The 15,418-nt window shown below is 43.8% G+C and overlaps 1 protein-coding gene across 7 annotated transcripts in view; it reads left to right on the top strand.

Annotated features, from left to right (window-relative positions):
* Nucleotides 1–15,418, top strand: part of LOC138814620 (ATP-binding cassette sub-family A member 17-like) — a 64,938-nt gene that overhangs the window by 22,266 nt on the left and 27,254 nt on the right. For 6 of the 7 annotated variants that reach the window (XR_011368037.1, XM_070003682.1, XM_070003683.1 and 3 more), the window contains 4 exons: nucleotides 1,695–1,867; nucleotides 3,002–3,145; nucleotides 3,846–3,975; nucleotides 9,578–9,732. Coding sequence is in view for 6 of the 7 variants with exons in the window: in XM_070003682.1 (XP_069859783.1) it covers nucleotides 1,695–1,867; nucleotides 3,002–3,145; nucleotides 3,846–3,975; nucleotides 9,578–9,732 (602 nt within the window). In the remaining variant the exon portion in view is untranslated. The remainder of the gene's footprint in view (nucleotides 1–1,694; nucleotides 1,868–3,001; nucleotides 3,146–3,845; nucleotides 3,976–9,577; nucleotides 9,733–15,418) is intronic. The other variant, XM_070003684.1, reaches the window with a different exon arrangement.

Below are 15,418 nucleotides of genomic sequence, written 5' to 3'. Positions count from 1 at the left end.
AATGTAGTACTTTGTATCTATTCTTTATTCTCATTGCCTTGAATATATCCTTTCTACAGATTTGTATGGAACTGTATTAGTTATCTTTGTGTTATTATAATGAAATATTTGAGGTAGTTAATTTATAAAATTTTTTTTGGGTCCAGTCGTGGGGCCTGAACTCTGGGCCTGGGCACTGTCCCTCAGCTCTTCAGCTCAAGGCTAGCACTCTACCACTTGAGCCACAGCACCACTTCCGGCTTTTTTCTTTTTGCTTATGTGGTGCTGAGGAATCGAACCCAGGGCCTCATGCATGCAAAGCAAGCGCTCTACCACTGAGCCACCTTCACAGACCTGAGGTAGTTAGTTTATAAAGAGAAAATGTTTATTTTGGCACACAGATTTGGAAGTCCCCTTGCCTTGTTTCTGGGAGGTGGGTACATTACGGGAGGTACATGGGTGGAGTAACTGCTTATAGTGTGAACCAGTGAGTAAGAAGGAAGGGATTGAGTCCCATAGTTTCCCCCGTTTCCCCTCCATTTTTTTTGTGGGTCCTGGGTCTTGAACTCAGGGCCTGGATGGTGTTCCTGAGCCTCTTTTTGCTCAAGGCTAGTACTCTACCACTTGAGCCACAGTACCACTTCGGGCTTTTTCTGAATAGTTTATTGATGATAACAGTCTCACAGACTTTCCTGCCCGGGCTGACTTCTAACCGTGATCTTCAGATCTCAGCCTCCTAAGGAGCTAGGATTACAGGTGTGAGCCACCCAGCACCCAGCTTCCCCTCCATTTTTTTGTGCAAGTGCTATCATTTGAATTTAGGGCCTCACACTGTCCATGGCTGGCTTGCTCATTGCTATCACTGTAGCCATACTTCCAGTTGGGTATTTTGCTGGTTAATTCAAGATGGAGTCTTAACATTCTGCCTAGGCTAGCTTTTTTTTTTTTTTTTTTGCCGGTCATGGGGCCTGAACTCTGGGTCTGGGCGCTGTCCCTCAGCTCTTCAGCTCAAGGCTAGCACTCTACCACTGGAGCCATAGCACCACTTCCAGCTTTTTCTGTTTATGTGGTGCTGAGGAATCGAACCCAGGGCCTCATGCTTGCAAGGCATGCACTCTACCGCTGAGCTACCTTACCAGCCCCCCTAGGCTAGCTTTGAACTGCAGTCCTCAGGTCTCAGGTAGCCAGATGTTGGGGATACTAAAAACCAAGAGTTCTTGGCCCCAGAGACTGCGGAACTGGAGACAGTGATGAGTGGGCAGATTGACAGTGGAGGACAGGATCTCCTCTGAGCTATCCATATACACAGGGCTGGGCATGTCACCCCAACAAGGAATAGGGGTACACGGTCCTTGGGAAGAAGTCACTGCCATGAAGCTGATCTTTAAGGTAAGAATTAGCCAGAACAGATTGGGAGGAGTGGGAAGGTATTCCAGTAGCATATGTACAAGTGTGGAGATGTATATTTAAGATTGTGTCTCATTTCTTACTTTTTTTTGGTGTTGGTAAAAGTACTACCACTTTACAGCAAGCTTTATCTCATGGGAGCAACTTTTTTTTAAATCTCTTCCCTCTTCCTGTACCTTGGGTTGGTCTTACAGTGTTGCAGATGCAAATAGTATAGTTTTGTTCCTGGCCTAACCCTTTACTATTTGACTGGAAGGTTCTGGTGACTTCTTTGCCTTTGATACAGTCCTGTCCTTCCTCTGTGACAGGCACAGGTATACAGTGGCGGAACATGGGCAGTATCACGGGAGAGTTCAGCTTCACTCAAGTGCTGCTGATGCTACTCTTGGACTCATTCTTGTACTGTCTGATAGCCTGGTACATGGAGAACATTTTCCCAGGGAACTTTCAGACCCCCAAGTCCTGGTACTTCTTTGCTTTGGTGAGTTCTAATGCTGCTGTTTTATAAATGGATGTTGCTTCTCATGTTCCTATGTCTCTCAGTGATATCCTGATTAAAAATCTTAAACCCCAGGAAATTTATCCTGTGTTTATCACAAACCTGTCAGCTAATAGAATATGATTGTCAGCTAATGGAGCTAATGGAGCATGATTACCAGGCCTAGTTTCTCTGGTACTTGCTCTATAGCTGATGCAATGAGCTTGAGTGGGGTCCAGTCTCATACAGAATTCCACTTGTAGTGATACAGCCCTCTCCCATTCTTCTCCGTTCAGTCGCACTATAGGAGACACCCTGAAGTATTCTAAGACCTCTGTTCCCTATAGGACACCTATAGGGATATAACTTTTCTTTTTTTTTTTGGGGGGGGGGGGTCCGGTCGTGGGGCCTGAACTCTGGGCCTGGGCGCTGTCCCTCAGCTCTTCAGCTCAAGGCTAGCGCTCTACCACTTGAGCCACAGCGCCACTTCCAGCTTTTTTCTTTTTGCTTATGTGGTGCTGAGGAATCGAACCCAGGGCCTCAGGCATGCAAGGCAAGCGCTCTACCACTGAGCCACCTTCCCAGCCCGGGGTATAACTTTTCTTGATAACTCCCACAGTTTTCAGAATCAGTTCTCTTCTTGAATGACTTTTTCTTATGAAGTTGAGCTTCTCATTCTTGATTTAGTCCTTCATCAGTGCCTTTGGTAGCCTACCCTGGGCTGATAATCCCAGTGAAATCACAGGCACTTGATGGGGCCCTCTACAGACTCTGCTTCATATCCCTTCTTAGATTGTGGAGGAATGGATAGACCATTAGCTCCAGAATTTCTCCAGGCCCCAGCCACCAGCTTCAGGGATCCTGACTGCTGGGACAGTGGCTTTGGGAGTATATCAGGAACCTGGAGATGAGGCAGCTCTCCCAGTTCCTTCCTAAGGAGCATGGGTTGGACTGAAATTCAGTTGACTGGTGTTGAGTTTGTAGCTAAGTAGATTCACTTCTCTAGGCCCCATTCAGTATTTGCTGGAACATGTAAACTGCCTTTGGGGTGGGGATATGGATGCCAATTTACCAAAACACTTATTTTCCAGAAGAGTCCACATAAATGATTGATGCTTAGGTTGACTTCCTCTGCAGCCCTCCTACTGGCTTGGGAACCATATTCCAGTGACAAGGCCACTGCTGCACATGGAAGATTCTGAGAAAACAAGGGGAAGTCAGTTCATGCAGGAAGAGCCAACTGATCTGATAAGAGGGATTGAAATCCATCATCTGTACAAGGTATCAGCTCACACACCTCCTTCCAAGAACTTAAGAACAGCCAATATAAGCATATATTTTTATTCTTGTAAAATATATTCTTATCACAAGATATCCTTTGTGACTGAGAACTTCAGTCACTTCTGTAATGCTACCCTCAGAGTTAGAGATGTAGCCCTCAATGCCCTATTTCTGGCCATGGAGTTAAATGTCTGCATGGAAAGTTTCATGTGTCTCTCAGAAGGAGTGTCTTATCTCCAGTACCAAACACCTTTGGACTTTCACTGGAATTCAGTCATTTGGTACATTACATGATGATGATGATGATGATTGTGATTATTATTATTATTATTATGTGGGTGTACCAAGAGGTTACAATTCCATCAGCCAGGTTATAAGTACAAGGCTTCTTGGTCAATATCACCCCTTCCATCATTTTCCCCCAATCTCCCCCTTCCCATCCCTACCCTCAGGTTATCTAGTTCAGTTTCTTCATAATGTGGTATGTAATTTTACCTACAGTAGCAAATTGAAAACCAGATTGTGCTGTTGTCTTGCTGGTGTAAAAACAGAGGCAATTGTTGTTACACAGGTCATGGCAGAGCCTTGCTCCACATAGAGCACTATGGTGATGAAGGACTCTGGCAACAAGGTGTGAGCTAAGTGCTCTGCTTCCTGGGTGTGGGTGTTACACTGCCATTCATGCCTTGACCTTCCACAGGTGTTTCACAGAGGAAGGAATAAATACATAGCAGTCAGAGATCTGAACATGAATCTATACAGGGGGCAGATCACTGTGCTACTGGGACACAACGGAGCTGGAAAATCCACTACCTGCTCCATGCTCACAGGTACCTGTATGTGGTCAGCCCTCCTGAGGAAGCACTGAAGAAAGCATTAGCAAAGCTAAATTTGGGGTTTCATTTCTCCTGATAGACCTTATTGATACTTTAACGAAACACCATTTGTTGTTTATTTTTACTGTCTATTTAACATCTTATTACTCAGTATACCCCGTGCCAGGAAAAGGATATCTTTGCCTCTCTCAGTCAATCTGCAGAACTCAGTGTCATTCACTATGAGAAGATATTAACAGTAACTAGAAGTTTCTTTCCAGATAAAACTTTCTTATGATTGCTAGGCATTGCTAATCTTTCAAAAAAATTGTCCATAAATGTCTGTAACTTTTGATTGCCCCAGGAATTAGAATAATGCTTGTGAATTATTTGAAAATGATTCTAGTTTCAGAATAATTTTATGTCTAAAGTAATTTTATGCCTAATTTTTTGCATCTAATCAACTAAAATATTATTCTGTAAATTTGAAAACTAATATAAGAGGCATTATATATATATATATTTTTTTTTTTTTTGGTTGGTTGTGGGCTTGAACTCTGGGCTTAGGTGCTGTCCCTGTGCTCTTCAGCTCAAGGCAAGCTCTCTACCACTTGAGCCACAGCACCGCTTCCAGTTTTTTATGGTTTATTGGAGATAAGAGTCTCACAGACTTTGCTGCCTGGGCTGGCTTTGAACTGCGATCCTCAGATCTCAGCCTCCTGAGTAGCTAGGATTACAGGCGTGAGCCACTGACGCCTGGCTAAGGCATATATTTATTAAAAGCTTCACAATTATAAAGTTCTGAACAAATCAGTGAGATGCATTTTCTTTTTTTTCTTTTTTTTTTTTTTCCCTTGGCCAGCATTTCCTTTTTTTTTTTTTTTTTTTTTTGATTTTTTTTTTTTATTGTAAAGATACTATACAGAGGGTTACAGTTACATGAGTGAGGTAATGAGTACACTTCCACTTCCTCTTGAACATTGTTACCCCCTCCATTGTTTTCCCCCTACCATCCCCTCCCTCCCTCCCTTCCCCAAGGTTCTTTTTTTTTTTTTTTGATTGTGATTAAGTGATTACTTAATTTCCAGAAATTCACAGTATTGTGGAATAATGATGCTCATTTAAAGTCACAAGTTCATTCTAACTTTCCTGGAGCAAATTGTCTATCACAGTCTGTAATATATAACGGTGCTCATATGTTATATACCATATATGTGATCAGCAGCATGGGGATATTTAGTAGTGGTTCAACCAGATGAGTGGGAGTTCTTTGTTTCTTAAGTCCTGTTAGTTTTGTCATATCACCTAACATTTTGGATTCATCATCCACTTATCAGGGAGACCATGTACTGTTTGTCTCTTCGTTCTTGGCTTACCTCGCTCAACATGATTCCTTCTAGCTCCATCCATTTCCCTGCAAATGCCATTATTTTGTCATTTCTAATGGCTGCATAATATTCCATTGTGTATAGATACCACAATTTTTGGATCCATTCATCTGTGGTGGGGCATCTAGGTTGTTTCCATATCCTAGCTATTGCGAACAGTGCTGCAATAAACATGGAGGTGCACGTGTCCTTGTATATTGGTTCCTGTTGTTCAGGGTAGATGCCTAGAAGTGGTATGACTGGGTCGTAAGGGAGGTCAATCTTTAGCTTTCTAAGGACCCTCCAGACTGCTTTCCAAAGTGGTTGTATGAGTGTACATTCCCACCAGCAGTGTAATAGCGTTCCTCGTTCTCCACATCCCCTCCAGCATTTGTCGTTGGCTGATTTGTGGATGTGGGACATTCTGACTGGGGTAAGGTGGTATCTCAGGGTTGTCTTTATTTGCATTTCCTTCACCACCAGGGATGATGAACATTTCCTCATGTGTTTCTTTGCCATTTTTATTTCTTCATTTGAGAAGTCCCTCTTTAGTTCCCTTGCCCATTTAGTAATTGGTTTGTTGGGTTTGGGAGGGATTAGTTTCTTGAGTTCCCTGTATATACAGGATGTTAACCCCTTGTCTGATATATTGCTGGTAAATATTTTTTCCCAATTAGTTGGTTGTCTTTCTAGCTTGGTTGCGATAGCTTTATCTGTGCAGAAGCTTTTTATTTTAAGGTAGTCCCATTTGTCGAGCCTCTCTCCAATTTGTTGTGACCCTGGGACTCTGTTCAGGAAGTTCCTTCCTGTGCCTATTAGTTCAAGTGTCAGTGAGATGCATTTTCAACCTTCAAGGAGCTCTAGAAGTCAGTCAGAGCACCACACTGTAGGAAAGCAGTCAGACTGCTGTGACTTTCCTCACAACTGCCATGTAAATGTCTTCAACCTTCTATTAAAAACGTTTAAAGAGTTTGTGCTAGTGGTTTCTACCTGCAATCACAGGCTTAAATCTGAAGGATGATAGTTTGAAGTTTTCTAGACTCCACCTTCAAAATAATCAGCAAAAACTGGGTCTTGAAGCATAGCTAAAGTGGTAGAGTGCCAGCCAAAGAAGCAAACTAAGTGGACATGAGGCCCTGAGGTCAAACCCCAGTACCACAAAAACAAAAAAGAAAACTTGAAGGGCAGCAAATAGTGACATTTTGTGGGAGGTGCTTTTGGTCAGCCTTCTGCTTGCAGAACTTTGGAAATCAACCCTCAGCCAGCGAATATTCAACGGAGGGGCTCCATGTATGTCAGGATGAAGTCTGAGTCTCATAGTATGCGGGACAGGCACACTGGTGTTTCTAGCAAAGTGGTCCTCTTTTGGGAATAGGCATTGCTTTTTTTTTTTTTTTTTTGTCAGTCATAGTGCTTGAACTCTGGGCCTGGGAGCTTTCCCTCAGCTCTCCAGCAAGCCCTCTACTTGAGCCACAGCACCACTTCCGGTTTTCTGGTGGTTTATTGGAGATAAGAGTCTAATGGACTTTCCTGCCTGGGCTGGCTTTGAACCGTGATCCTCAGATATCAGCTTTCTGAGTGGCTAGGATTACAGGCGTGAGCCACCAGTGCCCAGCTGGCTTTGCTATTCATGATGGTGTGGCCAGTTAAGAGTCTTTCTCCTAATGTGTTTGTAAGGTGCTTATTGCTGAAAAGAAGGTCCAACCACAACCCCCAAGAGAAGTATCAAAGAGGCAAGTCAGATATTAGATCATAACAGTGAGGCCATAAGTATTTTTCACCCTACAAACTCCCATATTTCCTTCCCTCTTGTTTTGTTCCCAGCATTTCTCAGTCATTTGTATGTATGTGTGTTACTTCTGTGTCTCCTCAATCCTATCCTCCTCACTAAGGAATTGGTTTTGTTTACTTCTGGGTCAACAGTGTGAATAAATGACTTAATATAATTACAAGCACTGCCAAAATAAGGCAATAAATGCTATATCAGAGAAGCTTCACCACAGATTTCTACTAGCGTGACTTGGCATAGAAAACAATGTTAACTCTGTCCCAGCAAAAGTGATACCAATCAGAGGCTCATATGGGATTCATATGTGCTTGGCTGGGAAGGAAAACATGGCTACTTGTCCTGGATGTTAGACAGCAAAGGGCCTCCATACCACAGTTGTTTGTAGAAAGGTCCCGAAGTTTGTAATGTCTTAGACTCCCTTTTCTCTGTCCAGCAAAATATGTGGCTATTTGGGTTTTCTATTAATTCTTCTGTTATTATAAGTTTACGTGAAGATTTGTTAAAGTTAGGATAGAATAACACCACCTTTTAATCTTTTGTCCCCAAAATAATCATAAATGTTTTATTAAACACAGAGTAGAAGATTTAAAAACCCAATCAGTGGGGGGTTTTTGGGGGGCGGGGTCAGTCATGGGGCCTGAACTATGTGCCTGGACGCTGTCCCTCAGCACTTCAGCTTAAGGCAAGCACTCTACCACTTGAGGCACAGCACCACTTCCAGCTTTTTCTGCTTATGTGGGGCTGAGGAATCAAACCCAGGGCCTCATGCATGTAAGGCAAGCACTCTACCACTAAGCCACCTTCCCAGCTCAGTAATTTGATAGTATTCATAAAAGATTTTTTTCTATCTTTTTTTTTCCTGTCTTTTGATATACCAAATCCACTTAAAAATATATTGAGTAGGGCTGGAAAGGTGGCTCAGTGGTAGAGTGCTTGCCTTGCATGCAGGAGGCCCTGGATTCAATTCCTCAGCACCACATAAGCAGAAAAAGCCGGAAGTGGCGTTGTAGCTCAAGTGGTAGAGTGCTAGCCTTGAGCTGAAGAGCTGAAGGACAGCACCCAGGCCCAGAGTTCAGGCCCCATGACCAAACAACAACAACAAATATATATATATATATATATATATATATATATATATATATATATATATATATATATATATATTGAGTATAAGCCGGACGCTGGTGGCTCACAGCTGTAATCCTAGCTACTCAGGAGGCTGAGATCTGAGGATCATGGTTCAAAGACAGCCCGGGCAGGAAAGTCCATGAGACTCTTATCTCCAATAAACCACTAGAAAATCGGAAGTGGCACTGTGGCTCAAGTGGTAGAGCACTCGCCTTGAGCTGAAGAGTGCAGGGACAGCACCCAAGCCCAGAGTTCAAGCCCCAGGACCGGACCCAAAAAAACCCTCAAATTTATATACGTTCACTTTTTTTTTGGGGTCTGGTCCTGAGGCTTGAATCAGAGCCTGGGTACTGTCCCTAAGCTTTTTTGTTCGAAGCTAGCACTCTTACCACTTGAGCAACAACACCACTTCTGTCTTTTTGGTGCTTAATTAAACAGTTTCACTGAGTTTCCTGTCCTGACTGGCTTTGAACTGTGATCTTCAGATCTCAGCCTCCTGAATAGCTAGGATTACAGGCCTGAACCACTGACACCTAGTTTGTTTTCTTTATTATTCTCTTTTCTCTTTTTCCAACTTTATTTTTTTGCAAAAAAGACATTGCCTTTTTCTTTTTTCCTTTTTTTTTGGGGGGGGGGTCCGGTCGTGGGGCCTAACTCTGGGCCTGGGCGCTGTCCCTCAGTTCTTCAGCTCAAGGCTAGCGCTCTACCACTTGAGCCACAGCGCCACTTCTGGTTTTTGTTTTTTGCTTATGTGGTGCTGAGGAATCGAACCCAGGGCCTCAGGCATGCAAAGCAAGCACTCTACCACTGAGCCACCTTCCCAGCCCGACATTGCCTTTTTCATCCTAATGAGAATAAAGACAGAGATACTATGCTATTAGGCAGCCTTTAGGGTTTTACAGGCATATATGTGGCAGTGAATGCATTCATTGAACATATATTTATTGGGAATCAAAGATAAAATTGTAAACTTTGCCTTTGAGGATCTCAATTCAAGACTTGTATTCCCAAAATACTTTTTTCCCTCACCACATTACTAAAGTGATGTTAATTTGTTTTAGAGTTGCATATGTTTTAGTTACTTAACCAGATTGAAACTGCTTAAAAGCAGAAATGGTACTTCCTATCTCTAACCATCCCCACACATCCTCGTACACTAGTTCACAGAACATATATTTCTTGAATGCAACTAATTGGCTGACAGTGGCAAAGAAATAGAATAAGGACTTGTTGGAGAATGAGTAAACAAAGGGGCGTAGAGTCATTAGGCCTTGGTACTATTGAATCCTCTGACTGAAGGTGACTTTAGGATGTTTCTTCTACTCGGTTCTAGGCCTTACTGTCCCTTCAAGTGGACAAGCATATATCAATGGATATGACATTTCAACCGACATGGTTCAAATTCGGAAGAGCATGGGCTGGTGTCCCCAGAAAGATATCTTATTTGAAAACTTTACAGTAGCAGAACAGCTTTCTTTCTATGCTCAGGTAAATTGGTAGGTAACGGAGATCTGTTTCCTCTGTGTCCTTCTTTGGGATAGTAAAGCTGCAGCTCTCTGACTCATTTTGGGGAGGATCTTTTAAAGGAACACTCAGATGTTTTCCACTGTCAACACTTGTGACACATTTGATGTAAGACTATTGAGAGCCGGGCGCTGGTGGCTCACACCTGTAATCCTAGCTACTCAGGAGGCTGAGATCTGAGGATCGCAGTTCAAAGCCAGCCCGGGCAGGAAAGACTGTGAGACTCCTATCTCCAATAAACCACCAGAAAACCGGAAGTGGCGCTGTAGCTCAAGTGGTAGAGCACTCGCCTTGAGATGAAGAGCTGAGGGACAGCACCCAGGCCCAGAGTTCAAGTCCCACAACCGACAAAAAAAAAAAAGACTATTGAGAGTAGAAAGGAAGGCAGATTCTCCAACACCAATTCAGTTATCCTATAATTCAGTTCTGATACTACCTGTACTCCCTGCCCAAGTCAAAGGTTCAATCCCACAAGACTCTCTCCCACTTCAGAAGCCAATTATAAGTTTCTTTCTTTTTTTTCTTTTCTTTTTTTTTTTTTTTTTGGGGGGGGGTTCTGGTCGTGGGACCTGAACTCTGGGCCTGGGCGCTGTCCCTCAGCTCTTCAGCTCAAGGCTAGCGCTCTACCACTTGAGCCACAGCACCTCTTCCAGCTTTTTTTCTTTTTGCTTATGTGGTGCTGAGGAATCAAACCCAGGGTCTCATGCATGCAAGGCAAGCGCTCTACCACTGAGCCACCTTCCCAGCCCCCCCATTATAAGTTTCAAGTTGTCACTTGTACTTCTGATCAACTGACTACCAATTGAGGATTCTTTTTTTGTTGTTGTTGTTGTTTTTTTTGTTTTTGTCGGTCGTGGGGCTTGAACTCTGGGCCTGGGCTCTGTCCCTCAGCTCTTCAGCTCAAGGCAAGCGCTCTACCACTTGAGCTACAGCGCCACTTCCGGTTTTCTGGTGGTTTATTGGAGATAGGAGTCTCACGGTCTCTCCTGCCCGGGCTGGCTTTGAACCGCGATCCTCAGATCTCAGCCTCCTGAGTAGCTAGGATTACAGGCGTGAGCCACCAGCGCCCGGCTCAATTGAGGATTCTTATAGCCTTCCTCTCAGGTTCAGTAATCTTCTGCAATTGTTCATAAACTCAGAGCAACAAACATACTTGCATTGAGTAGTTTATTGTAAAGGAGGCAGATGAACACTCAGATGAAGAAGGTCATAGAGCAAGGTATGTGGGTACTAACCAGCCATGCTCTCTCCTAGTACAACATTGTCTTCCAAACCCAGATGTCCCACACCCATAGTTCAGTGGTTTTATGCAAACTATATTATTTAGGCATGATGAATTATTGGTACAGTCTCCTGCCTTTCCCTCCTCCCTAGAGGAGGAGGAGTGGGGCTAAAAGTTGCAAGGTTCTAGTCATGGTTTAGTCTTTCTGATGACCAGCTCCATCTTGACACTGTCTAGGAGCCTTCCACAGATCACTTCATTAGAACAAAAGGCATTTCTATCAGGAAATTCCAAGGTATTTAAGAACTCAAAAATCAGTACACAAAAGGGGTAGAGATGTAGATAGATGGAAGAGCACCTGCCTGGCCAGTATGAGACTTCAAACCCTAGTCTCACACATCCCCTTAAAAAACAAAAAACAAATTTGTGCTGGGTGTGGTGGCATATTTAAATGTGTTTTCCATACAAGCCAAAATAATTAAATTTGATGGCCCTGACATCAGCAGTTTACTCAATAAATCTAGGTTGATGAATATTTAGTAGAAATAGTGATGGATAACTATCCTTATGAAGGGATATATTAGCCCAAACTGTTCCAGGTCTCTCTCTCTTTTTTTTTTTTTTTTGTGAACATACTGTACAGAGGGGTTACAATTACATGGGCAAGATAATGAGTACATTTCTTATCAAGCATTACAGCCTCCTCCTTTGTTTACCCTTCACATCCCTTCCCAGCCTCCCCCCGCCCCCCCTACCCAATTCTCCCCCCCTCTCCCCCCCTTCCAGGTCACTAGTCTAACAAGCTCCTATTTTATGTCACTAAGTTCAGAGCAGAAATCTAGCCTTAGATCGCCACCCACTGTCAAACCACAAGTAACTACAGGTTCAAATAAGATTGCCAGGGGCTGGGAAGGTGGCTCAGTGGTAGAGTGCTTGCCTTGCATGCATGAGACCCTGGGTTGATTCCTCAGCACCACATAAGCAGAAAAAATCGGAAGTGGCGCTGTGAAAAGTGGTAGAGAGCTAGCCTTGAGCTGAAGAGCTGAGGAACAGCACCCAGGCCCAGAGTTCAGGCCCCACAACCAACCAAAAAATAATAATAAGATTGCCAAACTGGTCTGGGAAAGATCGTATGTTTAAGTTACAGTTCATTTTCGTCAAGTTCTCTATAAGATCATACAGTCTCCGTGGGAAATAGTTGTATTCTTTTTATCAACCTGGATGATTCTTTTCCCTACCTACTTCCCTACTTTCCCTTCTTATAAGGAAAAATTTTAGATTTACTGTTAATTATGATGGGGCCTGTGTGCTTTTCATATTTGCTCTTTTTTGTTGGTCCTAGGGCTTGAACTCAGGGTTTGGGCACTGAACCTGAGTTTTTTTAGCTACCTCTTGAGCCACAACTCTAGTTCTGTTTTTTTGGTTCATTGAAGATATAGTCTCATGGACTTTCTTGTACTGACTGGCATCAAACCACATTCCTCAGATCTCAGCCTCCTGAGTAGCTAGGATTATAGGCATCAGTCACCAATGCCCAATTCATCTGTGCTCTTTACATGCTGAAGAGGTTTCTTTCCATTCAAAAAAAAAAAAAAACACTTTTTTAAATCACCAAAGGTTGTTGGATTTTGTTTTTTTGTTGTTGTTGTTTTTTGTTTTTGGTTTTTTTTTTTTGGTCCGGTCGTGGGGCCTGAACTCTGGGCCTGGGCGCTGTTCCTCAGCTCTTCAGCTCAAGGCTAGCGCTCTTCCACTTGAGCCACAGCACCACTTCCGGCTTTTTTCTTTTTGCTTATGTGGTGCTGAAGAATCGAACCCAGGGCCTCAGGCATGCAAGGCAAGCACTCTACCACTGAGCCACCTTCCCAGCCCCTGTTTTCTGTTTTTTTGTGTGTGTGTTTTTTGGTTTTGATTTGTTTTTGTCAGTTGTGGGGCTTGAACTCTGGGCTTGGGCGTTGTCCCTCAGCTCTTCAGCTCAAGGTGAGCGCTCTACCACTTGAGCCACAGCACCACTTCCAGTTTTCTAGTGATTTATTGGAAATAAGAGTCTCACGGACTTTCCTGCCCAGGCTGGCTTTGAACTGTGATCCTCAGATCTCAGCCTCCTGAGTAGCTAGGATTACAGACATGAACCACCGGCGCCCTGCAGATTGTTGGATTTTTTGGGGGAGGGGAGATTCCGGTCGTGGGGCCTAAACTCTGGGCCTGGGCACTGTCCCTCAGCTCTTCAGCTCAAGGCTAGTGCTCTACCACTTGAGCCACAGCACCACTTCCGGCTTTTTTCTTTTTGCTTATGTGGTGCTGAGGAATTGAACCCAGGGCCTCATGCATGCAAGGCAAGTGCTCTACCACTGAGCCACCTTCCCAGCCCCAGGTTGTTGGATTTGACAAATGCATTTCTGTCTTCTGAGATTATCTTGGGTTTTTTTGTTTTGTCGGTTGTGGGGCCTGAACTCTGGGCCTGGGTGCTGTCTCTCAGCTCTTCAGATCAAAGCTAGCACTCTACCAGTTGGACCATAGCACCACTTCTGGCTTTTTCTGCTTATGTGGTGCTGAGGAATTGAACCCAGGACCTCATGCATTCAAGGCAGGCACTCTACCACCGAGCCATCTTCCCAGCCCTATCATGTGGTTTTTGTCTGTTACTATGTTGTGTACTGCAGTGCAATTTGATGCTAATAATGAAGTTAGCACAGAATTCATATCTTTTTTTGTCGGTCATGGAGCTTGTACGCTGGGCCTGGGCGCTGTCCCTCAGCTGTTCAGATCAAGGTGAGCACTCTCACTAGTTGAGCCACAGTGCCAGTTCCAGCTTTTTCTGCTTATGTGGTACTAAGGAATCAAACCTAGGGCCTCATGTATACAAGGCAAACACTCTACCACTGAGCCACCTTCCCAGCCCCAAGAATTCATATCTTAAGAAAGTAATTGTGGCTGGATGCCTGTGGCTTATGCCTGTAATCCTAGCTACTCAGGAGGCTGAGATCTGAGGATCACAGTTTGAAGCCAGCCCAGGAAAAGAAACTCTGTGAGACTCTTATTTCCAATAAACTCCTCAAAAAAGCCAAAGTGGTGCCTGTGGCTCAAGTGGTATAGAGCTCCCCTTGAGCAAAAAGAATCTCAGGGACAACGCCTAGGTCCAGAGTTCAAGCCCCAGGACCAAAAACAAAAAAAAAGGAAAGAAAGAAAGAAAGGAATTGTGTCTACTCAAGAAACCTTCCAACAGTCTTCTGGTAAGATGGTTGTAAATTTGGAAGTCCCACTACATAATTGGGATGACTGTCAGAATTCACAAATTCACTGGGATGAGTGACAGAACCTAGGAAAGCATTGCACTTATGATTACTTTATTATTGAGGTACCCCTGGAGTCTAGCCAAAAGAAGAAACATATGGTATAAGTGTAGGCTGGGAGAATCTTGTTTTTTTTTTTTTTTTTTATGTCAGTCATGAGGCTTGAACTCAGCCTGGACACTGTCCCTCAGCTCTTCAGCTCAAGGCAAGCACTCTACCCACTTGAGCTACAGTACTACTTCCGGTTTTCTGGTGGTTTATTGGAGATAAGAGTTTCACAGACTTTGATCCTCAGATCTCAGCCTCCTGAGTAGCTAGGATTACAGGCATGAGCTACCAGCGCCTGGCTTGGGCTGGGAGAGTCTTGAGCACGGCGCTGGTCCTGAGACTGTTTCACCTTCATGGCAAATGGATGCTGACCAGGTTGCACATCTGAGCTCAAAGTAGTTAGTTTTTATTAGCATTTTATTACATAGATGGGAATGATTAAATCATTGGTCATGTAAATGAACTAAAAATCCAACCTTCCTCCCATCCCAAAGTACTGAGAGTCTGAGGGTGTATGACTCAAAGCTCAGGCCCTTTAATTACACAGTTGACCTTCCTGGTCTGATCAGCTCCCATCCTGAGTTACTGCCTTAGCATAATTCAAGCATGACCTGAGTAGCCACCGCATGTAACAGACAGTCCTAGCATTGGACATTCCAAGGCTTTAGGAAGGTCTTTCCAGAAACCAAGGACAAGATGGGCTGGGAAGGTGGCTCAGTGGTAGAGCACTTGCCTTGCATGCCTGAGGCCCTAGGTTCAATTCCTCAGCACCACATAAACAAAAAGAAAAAAGAAAAAAGCCGGAAGTGGCGCTGTGGCTCAAGTGGTATAGCACTAGCTTTGAGCTGAAGAGCTGAGGGACAGCGCTCAGGCCCAGAGTTCAGGCCCCATGACCAGACCCCCCTCCCCCCAAAAGAAAAAGAAAAGAAACCAAGGACAAGAGCCAGACAAATTATTTCATTTTTTTGTATGTTGAACCACTGGTATTCCTAGAATAAATGCCACTTCATGATGCATTACTGTCTTAACATGCCGCCATATTTAATTTTACTGTCATACACTTACTTACATAGTTCAACATGAAAAAGTC

The sequence above is a fragment of the Dipodomys merriami genome, unplaced genomic scaffold (genome assembly GCF_024711535.1).
Source record: "Dipodomys merriami isolate MVZ:Mamm:240054 unplaced genomic scaffold, mDipMer1.0.p SCAF_60, whole genome shotgun sequence".
Classification (NCBI taxonomy): Eukaryota; Metazoa; Chordata; class Mammalia; order Rodentia; family Heteromyidae; genus Dipodomys; species Dipodomys merriami.
Note: the sequence above shows the minus strand (reverse complement) of the source record. Positions and strands in the feature narration are given on the sequence as shown.